The following is a 15,466-nucleotide window of genomic DNA, read 5'->3' as shown; positions in this document are numbered from 1 at the left end:
GCAAAGGGGTGCGGATAGATGCGCCCCCAGCGCGGGGCAGGGGGCAGACGCAGATCCCAAGAGACGGCCCAGACGGAACGCGGGACACGGCCCTGCGCTCCGCCCACGGTAGGTGGCGCTGTTCCTGCACGGGCAGGCTCCTGGGACCCCTTCTCTTTGCAGGAGCTGGGGGGGGGGGCGCCGACTCCCGGCATGCACTCTGCCTCCCCGGCGTGGCCGTGCCGCCCAGCCCCAGCCCCTAGCGAGGCGGCGCCGGGACTCTGCCCAGCCCGCAGCGGGAGCGGAGCTCGGCCGGGCCGGGCCCGCGGGAGCAGCTCCGCCCGGGGGGGCCATGGCCGAGCGGGCCGCTGCCCAGGTGAGGGCCCGGCGGGCGGGGGAGCCTCGGGCCCCGGGAGCGTCTCCCCGCCCGGCCCGGGAGCGCGGTGCTGCCCGGCCGGGCTGGGGCTGAGCCCCGGGGCGGGGGCGGCCGGTCCCGGGCCGCAGCGGGGGTGGCTCCGGCTGGGAGCAGGGCCCGGGGCTTTGGTGCTCCCCCCGCTGCAGGGACCGGCGCCCCCGCTCGGCCCAAATACCCTGAGCCAGGTGTCGGGTCCGTGCCAGGTGCCGCCCGGGATTTGCTCTGCACGGGGGCGCAGAGGCTGCTGGAGCGTCTGTCCGGAGTAGCCCCGGAGGCTGCTGTGGGCTGCGCGCTCGGTGGCGCAGGTGCAGGAGCGGGACCTGTCGGGCCGGGGAGCGTCCCGGGCTCTGCCCTGCTCCCCTGGACACTCAGTAAACCGCGGGCCCGGTCAGGAGCCTTACAGCCTGAGGGACTGCTGCCGCTCTTCGGCCCCCAGCGCCCCGGGGAAGAGTGTGCGCCATCTCCATGGGGGTGCCAGGATCGTCCTCTGCGGGTTCAGCTGTGGGCTTGGGACCTGATTTTTAGACACGCCTAGTGAGTGTAACAAGGAGAAGGGACTGGACAAGGGGCTCTCACAGCAATAGGATTATCTGTCAGTCAGCCAGTTAGGCCCTGATCCTGCACAGTGTTCCTTGGTGATGGAGCTTCTGCGTTCATCCCTAGTCCTGTTGATTTCAGTGGGGCACTGCACAGGGTTCTGCCCACACAGAGCAGCCTGCAGGATTTGGGTATTGGATATATGCATATTCTGGTGGTTCAGTTAAGTGTGGTTTTTTTTTTTCATAAAACATTACTATTGTTGAGTTGCTTTTTGTGGGCATCATGGAAGAAGTGAGTCTTAAGGAGGGGTTTGAGTGAAATGTGTGTTTCAGTTTGGCAGACAAGAATTGGTCAGGCCAGAATATTCTAAAGAAAGAAAATAGCAGGATTGCTGTAATGAATTTAGCAAATCAGTGGCAGCTCTGCTGATGTAACCTGTGGGTCAAGTCCCAGACCAATGTATTAGAAACCTCTAAACATTACCTATAGTGAAAATGTTAACAGATCTTTTGACTATTCTATCCGGATTAGAACTGCAGAATGCTCAAAAGTTTGCCTTAATAGGGTTTATGTGAAGATTTTCTTTCACATGACTCCCTATGAAATTCCCATCCCAAATATTGTTTTATTAAAGACTAACAGATTTATTTTGGCATAAGCTTTCATGGGTAAAAAACCCACTTCTTTAGATGCATGGAGTGAAAATTGCAGATGCAGGCAAAAATATATGTTGGCACATGAAGAGAAGGGAGTTACCTTACAAGTGGAGAACCAATGTTGAAGGCCAATTTAGACAGGATGGATGTGGTCCACTCCCAATAATTGAAGAGGAGGTGTCAATACCAAGAAACGGAAAATTGGGGACAACTTATACCTTCAAGTCAGTGGCACTGCTATGGGTACCTGCATGGCCCCACAGTATGCCAACATTTTTATGGCTGACTTAGAACAACACTTCCTCAGCTCTCGTCCCCTAGCACCCCTCCTCTACTTATGCTACATTGATGACATCTTCATCATATGGACCCATGGGAAGGAGGCCCTTGAAGAATTCCACCTGGATTTCAACAATTTCCACCCTGCCATCAACCTCAGACTGGACCAGTCCCCACAAGAGATCCATTTCCTGGACACTACAGTGCAAATAAGTGATGGTCACATAAACACCACCCTATACCGGAAACCTACTGACCGCTATACTTACCTACATGCCTCCAGCTTTCATCCAGACCACACCAAGCAATTCATTGTCTATAGCCAAGCCCTAAGATTCAACCGCATTTGCTCCAATCCCTCAGACAGAGACAAACACCTACAAGATCTCTATCAAGCATTCTTAAAACTACAATACCCACCTGGGGAAGTAAGGAAACAGATTGCCAGAGCGAGATGGGTCCCCAGAAGTCACCTATTACAGGGCAGGCCCAACAAGGAAAATAACAGAACACCACTGGCCATCACATACAGCCCCTAGCTAAAACCTCTCCAGCGCATCATCAACGATCTACAACCTATGCTGGAAAACGATCCCCCACTCTCACAGGCCTTGGGAGGCAGGCTAATCCTTGCTTACAGACAGGCAAATACTCACCAGCAACTATGCATCACACCACAGAAACACTAACCCAGGAGCCAATCCCTGTAACAAACCCAGTTGCCTTCTCTATCCCCATATCTACTCTAGCAACACCATGATAGGACCCAACCACACCATCAGAGGCTCATTCACCTGCACATCTGCTAATGTGATATATATGCCATTATGTGCCAGCAATGCCCCTCTGCCATGTACATTGGCCAAACCGGACAGTCTCTATGTGAAAGGATAAATGGACACACATCAGACATCAGGAATGGTAACATACAAAAGTCAGTAGGAGAACACTTCAATCTCCCTGGACACGCAGTAACAGATTTCAAAGTAGCCATCCTTCAACAAAAAACCTTCAAAAACAGACTTCAAAGAGAAACTGCAGAACTACAATCCATTTGCAAACTTAACACCATCAATTTGGGCTTGAAGAGGGACTGGGAGTAGCTGGCTCCCTACAAAAGCAATTTTCCCTCTCTTGGTATTGACACCTCCTCATCAATTATTGGGAGTGGACCACATCCCCCCTGACTGAATTGGCCTTGTCATCACTGGTTCTCCACTGGTAAGGTAACTCCCTTCTCTTCATGTGCCAATATATATTATTTATGCCTGTATCTGTAATTTTCACTCCATTCATCTGAAGAAGTGGATTTTCTACCCACGAAAATGTATGCCCAAATAAATCTGTTAGTGTTTAAGGTGCCACCAGACACCTTTTTGTTTTTGTGGATACAGACTAATTTGGCTACCCCTCTAAATCTCGTTTTGAGTGTCAAACAGACCCAAAGCCTCAAATCAAATCTCAGTAGTAACCAGAGTTTTGCTTGGCTCTGTTGCAGACTGTCCCAGGTGTGTTAGCAAGGCTTATGAACCTTAGTGGTGCACATCATCTGAGTTTTCACTTCGTAATAATCCCAGCACAGATGGGTTGGTGTGGTGGTGTTTGCTTTGTATTACAATAATGCCCGAAGGCCCCAACCAAGATCAGAGCTTCAATGTGCTCAGCCTATACAAACCCATAGTAAAAGACAGTCGTTGCTCCGAAGAGCTAACCGTGTAGACAAGAAGCAGTCACAGAGAGGTGAAATTACACAACACGTGTTACAACACAGATCAGTGGCAGAGGTGGGAATAGAACCCAGGTCTCCTGACTATCAGTCCACTAGATCATATATTGGTTTTGTTGGGACTGTTTTGCACAACTCTAAATTTGACCCTATTAAAAACAAAGATCTAATCGCAAGGTTTGAGCAGCCTGTAGCACGTGATCTACTTCTATGTTGTTTCTCTTTGTAGCTTATTTTGCTAGTTGGGAACATAAACCCAGCTCTCTTTAATTTTTGTCTTTGCAAACAGGCATCAGAATGGGACACAGAGGTACAAGCTCCCCTTATCCCAGATGTAAGTTTTGTGAAAGAAACCCAACTGCAGACTGCGGCTATTTCCTTGTGGACTGTGGTAGCTGCTGTTCAAGCGGTGGAGAGGAAAGTGGAGTCTCATGCTATGCGATTGCTGAATTTGGAGCGGAGATCAGGGACAGCTGAGAAGAAATTTGTGGACTGTGAGAAAACAGTGGTAGAGTTTGGTAACCAGTTGGAAAGTAAGTGGGCCGTGCTGGGAACTCTGATCCAGGAGTATGGACTGCTGCAGAGAAGACTGGAGAACATGGAGAACCTGCTGAAGAATAGGAACTTCTGGATCCTAAGAATTCCCCCTGCTAGTAAAGGAGAAGACCCAAAGGTAACAGTAACCCATCTAGTACTTTCATGTAAAACTAATGTATACTGTATCGGAGAAGTTTTTATGTCCCTATAAATCACCATTGTAAAATATCTTGGCTGGAAGGACCAGTCTGACTGGCTGCTAGCTGTATTGCTTATTAAGCAAGTACTTGATCCACAAGATATGTGAAAGCAATTATGAAATGTATACCCATGTTGCACTGCCCTACTCCAGTGTATCATGCAGAATGAGCATTCTGCTGCAGTCTAGCGAACAGTTCAGTATAAAAAAAAGAAAGAAATCTCTTTTTAAAAAAAAAAAAAAGAAGAAATTTCATATAAAAATCCCTATGTTAAAATATTATGCTTCCAAAGTGAAACACTTAAGTCTGGAAATGCCAAAATCCGTTGCTCCCCTAAACTTAAGTCTGCTTCTTTATCCATATGCATTACAGTACAGTCCCTAGGAGGGCATGATTACATGCTGTTTTCCATGGGACCCTGGAACCCTGCCTCACACAATAAAGTTGGGCACTATCTAGTGCGGTGTTTATCCCAGACTTTATCATGCCGTGACCCCCTTTGGGTTCACCTCTGTTAATGCGACATGCCCCCGCCCCCAGTAATTAGCATTCAGGATGGACAAAGAAAAATTCCATCTTAACAGCCTGTTTGAAAACTGTTGGTGGATAGCCAGGCCCAAATTAACCAATGCATAATCGCACAAGGCCTCTGTTTTGGGGGGCCCTGACCACTGGACCATAATAAGGGATAGGCAACTGGCAGCCCAGGCGGGGGGCACATGAAACCTGCCAGATCATTTTATTTGGCCCACCATCGTGTGCGGAGAAAGGGGAAGGCTCTGCCCTCTCCGCCTTCCTCATCTCACCAGTTGCTCCTGTGCCCTCCATGTGGGGCTTGTGACCAGCTGCCGGCCATTAAAGGCATGCTACCCCTACTGCTATGAGAGCATTTTATGGCTCTGGTAGCAGATGGTGCTGCCTAGCTGCCCAAAGAGCTGGTTGCTTCAAAGCTCTCTTTCATTTCATAGGCTACACTTGCAAACATAACCTTCTTTTAACAAAGCTTTTTGGGTGGGATATTGGATGCTTTCAAATTTTAGATGCATTTTTCAACGTACCTTCAACCAGCTGAGTAATGCTGCTTTCCAGAATAAGTACATGGCTTAAAACTATTAGATTTTTAATTTAAAAAAAAAATTTTTAAGAGAGAAGTAAACCATAACCTCCTACTGAAAGTCTCCCAAACTTTAAGAAATGTAAGCTATAGATCTGACTTTCTGGGTCAGGACCATCTAAACAATTTCTATTAAGTTGAAAAAATATATATATTTTGCGGACATAGGTATATTAACCAAGCAAAGGACAGATGACAATGAATACAATCTACTGTTAGTCATTATGATCCACAGCCAGGCATTCATCTGTTTTTAAAAAAAAATATTTAAATGGGGAGGAAATCTATTCAATCTGTTTTTATATAAATTATATATTTTACTTTTATTATATATTATAGTTTTCTACATTGTTCATAAAAGGTAATGGTCTTAATGCTCTCTTCAGAGGCATGTCACTTTCTACAGGGAGAGCTGATGGGCCAGTTTCTATTGTAAAACTGGCATGACTCCATTAACTTCACTGACTATTCCAGATTCTGCTGCAAGTGAAAGCAGGATCTGGCCCAAAGTCCCATACTGTGAAAAACCACCGTGTTTGGGATGGCTTCCAGTCTACAGTTTTTACCTGTTGTCTTTCCACAAACTCCGAACAAGAATGGTGTTTGAGCTGTACCTTGTTCCAGTACAGTATCTGACAACAATGGAATAATACTTGATTCTAGAATATATTATTAAAAATAGGGCAAAATTACCATGTGCAGTTAATCACCTCTTGGTCCATAGCCTCTCCAGCACTTCGGAAACTGAGTGATCCATGTTAAATAGCCAAGTTACAAGTAATATGTGTTCTGTAAAGGGTTTTTGGGCCATTAGATTAGATGCATAGTGAAGTAATCTTACTGAGAGGGGCTTGGATTCCAGGGTGATGTGTGGTATAAATACTCAAAAGACAAATGTTTGTATAGTGCATGCAGTGTTCTTCAGTACTGGATAAAGCAAAGTAGATTTTTGACGTGTAGCGATGTCAGCACTAGGGGGCTGGTTTGCAAGCAGAAGTGAAAGGCATTTTTAAATAATACCTTTAACAGTCACTAAATGTATACAGATCCTCTTGAAATCAAAGGCCATAACTACATGCTCCTGACTTCTAAAATGCTTTGTCTAATTTTTTTTAAATTTTAAAGTTTCTGTGGGAATACTATCTAAAATGTTTTCCATATAAACATGACTAATCCACTCCCACTGCCTCCCAACTCAGTGCCATTGTCGCTCATACTGTACCTGATCTGGAGAGACCACCTCTAAGGGTGAGCAAGTAGTTCACTCTCCAAGCCCATTCCAGTCTCAATGCAGAGACTTCTAGCAAGGCCATCATTTGGTGCCAGTTTTCATGATGGTTATTCTGGAGTGGACACCTGTTGACTGGACATGGGAGGGAGACCCACCTGCTTATATACAGACCAATGGGCAGTCATCCCAAAGCTAAATTTCTGCAATGTCCAACCCATTTTTCTGTTCTACAAGGTGAAAGGATAGCTGGTATCAGGAGGCGATAGCAGCAGAAGGTGCTGAGTGTGTGACACTTGTGATTTCAGGTCCCAATGGCGTTTGATGATGTCTCGATCCAAATTCCCCGGGAGAAGTGGGAGAATTTGGAAGAGTGGCAGAAAGAGCTTTACAAGAATGTGATGAAGGGCAACTATGAGTCTTTGATCTCACTAGGTAAAGAGCATTTTACACTTATTGGAGGCTTTGCAATCTGACTTGATGAATTTCTTCTATCCCAAGGCTGTTCTCAACTTCTTCTGATTTCTGGTGGATCAGCACCTATCTCAGACCCTGTGTGATAGACCAGCTCCACAAATCTTCACAATTTAGAGAGATTTCAAAAAGCTAACAGGGTTCCTGATCCCTCCACCTTCTGAGTTTTCTGGTACTGAGTTAATTGTGTTGGTGTAAGCTCCGGCCATGTCCAGAAACCTGACCTATTCATTGTGTGAAGGTGTTGCAAGATCTTCTGCATTAATGGCTGTCTCAAGGCTTCTGCCCATGTTATACTAGAAACACACATTTTTAAAATTAGGGCTTTGCAAAAGGTTCACACAAGAACCCTGACCCACCTGATATTGGGGAGGACTAAGGTGCTGTTAATTTATGCAAACCTGAGAGTGCCAGCAAGTTTTGAGGAAGTGATTACTAGGTCCGTGCTCTGGAAACTGTCCCTTGGTACAGACTGTCTTTCTGATAATTGACTTGTCTTGAATCCCCCTTTCTATGATGAGGATTATAGCAAGGCAACTCTGGCAGTATCTGGAGGAGCCAAGGAAATCTGAGCACAGGCACCTTTGTTTTCGACTGGCTCCTTAGTCAGTGATCTCTTCCTGGAAAGAAATGAAGATCCAAGTGTCTAGTCTGATTCTTTTAGATCTGCCAGATACCTTTGATACTGCCAGCCTCACGGTATTCTTGACATGTCTGCATATCTTGCTGTGGGTGGATTGACAGCTGCTCATGAATGGTGGCAGGTTTTTCTCTCAAGATACGATGATGATGAGCTTTGGAGAAGTGTCCAACACACTTAGAGACCTTCCAGTTCCTTGATATCCTATAGGTTGCCTTTATTCTCCAGCAGCCCAGTAAAGCCCAGCAGTCTGCACTTTGGGGTTGTGTGAGGGAACCCCCCCATCCTGTAAGGAGCTCCCATTTTCCAGCAGACATTTGCTCTTCTGCATGATCTTCGTTCACAATTTCTTACATCTGTGCAGATTACCTGTCTCTTCCAGAGAGGCAAGGAGGTTGGCTTAAAACCAGGAGAACCCCTTTAAAACTAAAATCAGTACTTACTATATCCTCAATACCTCTTTCCCCTGAACAGACCATGCAATTTCCAAGCCTGATATTTTATCGCGGATTGAACAAGGGGAAGAGCTCTGTGCTGGGGAGCTGCAGGACTTGGAAGTGAGAGAGATCCCTACAGAACCTAGCACAAGTGAGTAATGGACTGAAATGGAAAAGTGAGTACAGTTAAAAGTAGGGAATTCCACCAAAGAATAGAAATATATGAGGAAAAAACACATGAGCTTGATACGTTTTAACTGACCGTTTTATCTTCATTGCAGACGTCATTCATGACTTTCCACCTGCCCCAGTTACTTCTGTCTCTGCCGGTCCCAGCACAGGTAATACATAAAATCCACTTGGAACACTGATTGCAGTTAATGTTGAGAATCCTGCTCATGTAGTCACAGCTTAAATTCCTGTGAGCAGTTTCTTATTATCCTGCTCTTGCACCAATATCTCCTTGTTCTGGCTCTTCAGAGTATTCTGATCATCTGATATATTCACCCCATATTTTTTAATTTCCATTTTAACATATGCAAACCGTCAGAACGTGCATCTCTTCCAGCAAAGAAATAGTCAAATTCACCACTGGTATATGTTAATGCAACTCTCAGTGGAGTCATGCCAGTTTGCTCCAACCGGATACTTGGTCCATTGTGTTGGTTTCAGATCAGCTTTCAAATACTGAATAAGATGTTCCGTGGATTATACATAAGCTGTGATGTCACCCTCTTTCCTCTGAACAGAATCTCCCATTTCTACCACGGACATTATCTCATGGATTAAACAAGAAGAGGAGCAGAGCATTCGAGCTCAAGAGAATGCTAAGGAACAAGAAACGCATAGAAGTACCTGCACCAGTGAGTACAGGAGTGAAATAACTGAGGAACAGTGAGTAAATTGCCTGAGAGTTACTTTCCTGAGGTGGCTGGTCCCCTGGATTTGTTGGGAGGCCCAGGCAGAGCCATCTCTCTGTACATTTTGGGTTTAGAGTGTCATCCTGGAGGGAGGACATTCCCCATGGATGCAGCTCCAATGGAAAGACAGAGGCAGGGCTTTGCTAATGAGTCGGAGGTGAAGGGGCAGCTGTTAGATTTCCAGTGGGGTACAGGTGGAGAATCCACTTGAGGGGAAAGTTTTCAGCAGCCGTGTGGGCTAGGAACCCTAGTTGCCCAAGCGTAAAAAGAGTGGGGATATGAATAATTTTTTCCTCTCCTCCTGGAAAGAGTGCCCATCTCTTGTGACGGATCTCCACAGAACTGGACTTGGTCTTCAGTTTCTTCGTTATTAAAAATGGCCCAGAAGGCAGAGTATGGTGTAGAGAACCAGAAGGAGGCAGACTGCAATATGACCGATTTCCTCCAGTGTTGGGATTGAGGGCCCTGTAACATTCAGTTTTTAATTTTTTTTTTTAATTTTAAAGGTGCTTTATTGATAAAAGAACCAGTAGTTGCTCATTAAGTATTCATCCATGCCCCACACAGTAAATATCACCTTATACCACTTGGCCAGATAAAATGAATATTAATACTTAAACAATTTTTTGACAGCACTTGTAAGTCCCTTAATTCTTATACAGTTGGGAATGTTGTTTTTCCTCTCTCCATAACAGTGAAAGCTTCACTCCACTCCATACCAGTTTTTATTCCTATATATAAAAATTTCTGTAAACAGATAAACCCTGATCCTGCCCTGAGCTCTGTACAGTCCTCCACCTGTGCAGAACATCTTGCAAGATGGGGGCTTAAAACACTAATCACATGTACATAGAAAGCTGGTTCCATATAGCACAAGGCTCTTCTGTGACTCTGATTTCTAGGTAGAAGTCCTCAATTTATCTTTGGAAACATCACAGGAAATGATCTTGTATTTTGAAAAGCACTAGGAAATCAGAGAGAGAGTCCCCTTTTATCTTGGTGTGATTGAATGCAGATCTAGACGCATGTATTGCCCCTTCTTAGTTCCAAAGCTTTGGATTTAGACTTTTCTTAGAAGTGAAACTCATCACAAAATAACTCAGCTCCAAATGTCTTCTTGGTGTAACGCACTAGAAAAAAAGGGGAAGATTTTCACTCGGCTTCTGTCCCACACCAGTTGTATGATCAGGCAATAAATAAGGTTTAGAGCCAGCTGTGTTGTAATTTTGGTGAAAAATGATGGGTCATGGCAAGACTGATTCTTAGAGCTTCATTTTTGACTAGTCAATCTAGAGGCCAGTTTGGGGTGAGGAGCTAGCCCAATGGAGAACTCTCTGTAAATAGCTGGATATGGGTAACTTCCTAGTACAGGGTGGGCAAACTTTTTGGCCTGAGGGCCACATCTGGGTGGGGAAATTATATGCAGGGCCATGAATGTAGGGAAGGGGGGCTGGGTATGGGACGGGGTGTGGTGTGCAGGAAGGGGCTCAGGGCAAGGGGTTGGGGTGCAGGAAGGGGCTCAGGGCAAGGGGTTGGGGGCTCAGGGCAAGGGGTTGTGGTGCAGGAGGGAATGGAGGGTGTGGGAGGCGGTGCGGTGTGCAGGAAAGGGCTCAGGGCAAGGGGTTGGGGTGCAGGAGGGGGCTCAGGGCAGGGGGTTGGGGTGCAGGAGGAGTGCAGGGTAGGGCAGGAGGTTGGGGTGGAGGGTGCAGGAGGGGTGTGGGGTGCGGGCTCTGGCCCAGTGCCACTTACCTTGAGCAGTTCTGGGGTGGCAGCGGTGTGCAGTGGGGCTAAGGCAGGCTCCCTGCCTGCCCTGGCCCCGCGCCGCTCCCAGAAGCAGCTAGCATGTCCAACAGTGACTTCTGGGGGTGGAGTGGGGCAGGCGGCTCTGTCGAGCGCTGCCCTCGCCTGTGGGTACCACCCTTGAAACTCCCATTGGCCACGGTTCCCTGTTCCCGCCCAGTGGGAGCTGCGAGGGGCGGTGCCTGAAAACAAGGAAAGCGCACGGAGCCCTCTGCTCCCCCAGGGGCTGCAGGGACATGGTGCCAGCTGCTTCCAGGAGTGGCGTGGGGCCAGGGAAGGCAGGGAGCCTGTCTTAGCCCTGCTGCACCACGGGGCTGGCAGTCTTGCAGGCCAGACTGAAAGCCCTGACGGGCTATAGTTTGCCCTCCCCTGTTCTAGTATCTACAGATTGAGAGTGAAGTTTTTCTTACCTGGCACTGTCTCAACAGACCATTCCGAGCATTTTTGTAGCACATGCAGAAGAGAAATCCAACTTCATGGGATTCCATTATGAATCAGAAACCTCCAAATCTTAAGGGGTTTCTTTATTTCAAATTGATGCATAAGTAACGTAAGGATTATCTCCTCCTCCCCCCCCCGCTCCCCCTCTAGCAGATGATAGGTTCTTGGTCAAACATGAGGAGCGTCCTCAGGAGAGAGGTCCTGTGAACCAGGAACTGCCTGTGACCTTATCAGGAAGATCAGAAGCATGTGTTTTCCAAGTAGCCAGCTGCGAAAATCAGCCCAATTCAAACATGCAACTCATCCCAAACGCAACCTCTACAGCACACAGTCTGGGGGAATCCACTCAAGGTGAAACAGAGTTTGGTCAGTTTCCAAACGTTGCCGCCCAACAGGGAAGCCAACTGGGAGAAAGACCATATTTGTGCAGTGAGTGTGGGAGGTGCTTCAGCCAGAAAGACATCTTCATATCACATCAAAGAACCCACACAGCTGAGAAACCCTATTCCTGCTCCGAGTGTGGGAAAAAGTTTGCCCAGCAATCCAATCTGAACAACCACTTCCGGCTCCACACAGGTGAGAGGCTTTATGTGTGTTCACAGTGCGGGAAGAGCTTCATCCACCAGTCCAGGCTTACCTACCACTATAGAGTCCACACGGGAGAGCGGCCCTACATGTGCACAGAGTGTGGGAAGGGCTTCACCGAGCAATCCAAATTAACAAACCACTGTCGAATCCACACAAGTGAGAGGCCACACACCTGTGCCGAGTGCGGGAAGAGCTTCAGTCTGAAGATAAGCCTTATAATTCACCAGAGAAACCACGCCAAGGAAAGACCTTATGAATGCACTGAATGTGGCTTAAACTTCAATTGTCACTCAGGACTCATCAGGCATCAGATGATTCACACGGGGGAGCGGCCCTATAAATGCACAGACTGTGGGAAAGGCTTCATGCGGAAGGAGCATCTTCTGAACCACCAGCGACTGCACACAGGAGAGAGACCCTACCAATGTACGGTGTGCGGGAAGAGCTTCATTCGGAAGCATCATCTTCTGAAACATCAGCGGATCCACACGGGGGAGCGGCCCTACCAGTGCGCCGAGTGTGGCAAAAGCTTTAGGTATAAACAGTCGCTCAAAGATCACCTGAGAATTCATAGCGCAGAGCAGAGGCAGCCGGAAATTTCCCAGGGCCTTTTGCAGGAAATAGAAACTGGGCTCCTTGATGTTAAAATAGAAAATACATGGTAGCATGATTGTAAATAGTTGCCTAATAAAAGTACATCAGCTCCAGCAAATTGGAAGAGGATGTTATTGCGTTATAAAGGTAAGTAAAAGCAGACATTCAAACTTCCCTCTCTTAGAGGAGCACACTCACGAGCTTCTAAATCCATGAGCCCTTGAGAAGAAAGGATGCTCAGTGTGCTCACGTGAACTCTACAAAGGGGAAGGGAGGGCATGAACCTTGGCTTTATATCTGTCAAACTCATTATTGAGATGATTTTTACTTTAGTGTTGGTCCAACTCCTGTTTGAAGACCTTTCCAGTTAAAGCTTACCTTGCTGTGTATGTCAATCTGTTATACACACAAACACACACACACTGTATAAAAATTTATTGAATCTTTATTTTGAGCAGTCAATGCTTTTCTTTAGTTCTTGGACTTTATTGTAGGGAAAACAGGAACATGAGGTTAGATGGTGACCCAGGTGAGAACTTTTTAAAAAATAATAATAATCCACTTGTTTTTAAAAAACAATACCGTTAGGATCCTGCAACGTTTTACAGATTAAAAACTTTCCAAAAGAGCCTCATCAACATGAACCATGTCTTGGAAAACTTGAGTGGTCCCTTCTGAGAATTCGCTGATTTTAAAAAAAATGCTACAGAGTTAATGTAGTTTTTATAAGATAGTCAAGTGTTGCTTGCGTGCATAACACTGCCGATATTAAGTGTAAGACCACTATTTATAAACCAAACATTTATTACTATGTGATTTTATTAAGTGTTGGGTTTTCTTTCTCTCAAAAAAGACAAGATTTTTGCAATTCCTCAGTATTTAAAAGTCTAATGACTGGAAACAAAGTGGGTTTTCTGTACATATGGGAAATGGGAAAACTACATAAAAAATTATCAAAACTTTTGTTTTAAAGATTTTTTTTTCTCCAGCCATGCAACTGAAATAATGTAGTAGTACTGTGATCACTCCATTAGCTAACACATCTCCATGCTGGGATATTAGTGGCCCTACAGCCTGTAAATGGTGCTGTTTGTACACAGATTCCAGGGGGGAAAGAATTCTTTGGGGGGTAGGGAATGTAATTCTTCTGAGGCACTTTGTTCTCCTTTGTGTAAACATTGATGGACGGGATAATATGGGTGTATGCTTCTGCATAGCTCTTTATTACATGGCTTAGTCACGTGTGCAAAGTGTAAACTGATTTTGCTCTATTGCTAGCCAAGCACCAAATTAAGGTTCTGATCATTTAACTTCGTGAGACTGAGCAGACTGCTGCACCTGCATCAAGCCCTGCTGAAGACAGTGAGGCTCTGTGCGGACACAACTGCCCACATGGAGGAAGTTGCAGGATTGGGGCCTAAATTTGATTGTATATGCACCAAGGCCCTGATCCAGTCTCCCCTGAAGCCAATGAGTTTTTTCCATTGGCTTCAGTGGGCTTTGGGGCAGGCTGCCAGTGTACTAAAATATAGAAAACTCAGCACAAGGACCAAAAAGACCCTGCAATTGTGACATTTAGTATAGTAGTTGGGGCTGGTGGGGGGGTGGGTGTTCTAATTTTTGCTCTGCTGCTGTTTTTAGGCTTCCTAGTTATCCTGTAAAGAACCAAAGTCCGGGGGAAAAAATCGCTGCAAAAATAAGTCTGATAAATATCTTCCACCATGCTTAGGAGCCAGGTCTTCAATCTCTGAATCAGAACAAAAATTTGTGAGCGGGTAACACTGAAAACTCAGTTTTGTTTTTCATTGGCATTAATTGCAGCTGGCTGCTAATAAGTGTTCGCATCAGAGAAGTGCATGCCCCTGTGGACTTAACATGAAGCTACTGCAGTGCATTCAGGTCAAAAACATCTTTGTAAAGATTATAGTATATACTGGACTCAGGTCTTAGTTTCAGGAGAATATTGACCTGAGGCTTAAGAGCTTCTGAGCACTGTCCAGGCCTCTCAGGATTTGGCCTATTATAGTTAGGTTGAGTGAAAAGGAATTACTTGTAATGGGTAACTGGCCATTCACTCTGCAGTTTCAGGTGTCCTGTTCCATCAATAGTCACTATGGCAACAGTTTCCCCCCTTTTTCTAAACCTCAACTCACATGAACAAGTAAGTCTGTCCATTCCTGTTACTGCTATTCTCAGTCTGCTCTAGAAAATAGATGAGGGTGCAGAGAATACCTTTCAGCAGCCTGGGTGTAATCATCCAGCGACTTTGATATATAGTCAATGCCATTGTGTTAATTTAAATCACTGAACACATCCATACAACCTTTTATGTAAAGTCTCTGCTTTTGTATAAACTGCCAGCACTTGAATAATTTTAACATCTTTGGCATGAAAGCTTGTGTGTTAACTTTTATGGACCAATAAATGTTGTTACCTGATTTATCCTGTCTACTGTGTTTTAACACGTTGTAGCAGAGGTTTTGTCAGTCTGACGTAACACAGGAGATCTGAAGCATGAGCATTTTCCCAAGATGGATAGATTCTCCTGCAGCTAAAATCCTCTTCCTAGCAGCCTCTTTCTTGTCATCACCTCTCCTTCCTTCCCATTTTAAGTGTGCTGCAGTTAGTCAAAGGACTTCCTTGGGGTCAGTAAATGGCAAGCAGCAAAATGGAAGAGAGAAAAACATGCTTACATACATTGGAAGCTCTTTGGTACAATGGAGTCCTGCTCCATAACTGCAACTCCTAGGTGCTACTGCCATACAAATAAATAACGTTTCAATCTTGCATAAGGCCTGTAGCTTTAAGCAATGTTTAAACTGTTTGGCACAGTTTAAAACATGGTTCTAGTTGAAAAAGTGTAAATATACTTTAGCTCACCGGTGTGGAAAGAGGCCT

General features: G+C 45.8%; 1 protein-coding gene across 4 annotated transcripts; it reads left to right on the top strand.

The window, feature by feature from the left end:
- Positions 1–260: 260 nt before the first annotated feature.
- LOC141983410 (zinc finger protein 398-like) lies at positions 261–15,000 on the top strand. 4 transcript variants are annotated; one of them, XM_074946522.1, is made up of 7 exons: positions 261–355; positions 3,885–4,268; positions 6,983–7,109; positions 8,263–8,376; positions 8,507–8,566; positions 8,975–9,088; positions 11,537–15,000. In XM_074946522.1, exons 1-7 carry the CDS (start codon positions 332–334, stop codon positions 12,637–12,639), a joined length of 1,926 nt encoding a protein of 641 aa, XP_074802623.1. In that variant the 5' UTR covers positions 261–331; the 3' UTR covers positions 12,640–15,000. The 4 variants fall into 4 exon arrangements, with proteins under 4 accessions (XP_074802623.1, XP_074802622.1, XP_074802621.1 ...); XM_074946521.1 differs by lacking the exon at positions 261–355 and adding an exon at positions 1,011–1,122 and having other exon boundaries at positions 11,540–15,000; XM_074946520.1 differs by lacking the exon at positions 261–355 and adding an exon at positions 1,012–1,122.
- The last annotated feature ends 466 nt before the right edge of the window (positions 15,001–15,466 follow it).

Source organism: Natator depressus, chromosome 2 (genome assembly GCF_965152275.1).
Source record: "Natator depressus isolate rNatDep1 chromosome 2, rNatDep2.hap1, whole genome shotgun sequence".
Classification (NCBI taxonomy): domain Eukaryota; kingdom Metazoa; phylum Chordata; order Testudines; family Cheloniidae; genus Natator; species Natator depressus.
This window is presented reverse-complemented; position numbering and strand designations above follow the sequence as displayed.

Bases quoted from the DNA above. Each gene is read 5' to 3' on its own strand.
- LOC141983410 (XM_074946520.1), top strand. From the start codon at position 1,033: ATGGAGCTTCTGCGTTCATCCCTAGTCCTGTTGATTTCAGTGGGGCAC. The intron at 7,110-8,262 runs GTAAAGAGCATT...TCCCCTGAACAG, and splicing joins TGAGTCTTTGATCTCACTAG to ACCATGCAATTTCCAAGCCT. The intron at 8,567-8,974 runs GTAATACATAAA...TCCTCTGAACAG, and splicing joins CTCTGCCGGTCCCAGCACAG to AATCTCCCATTTCTACCACG.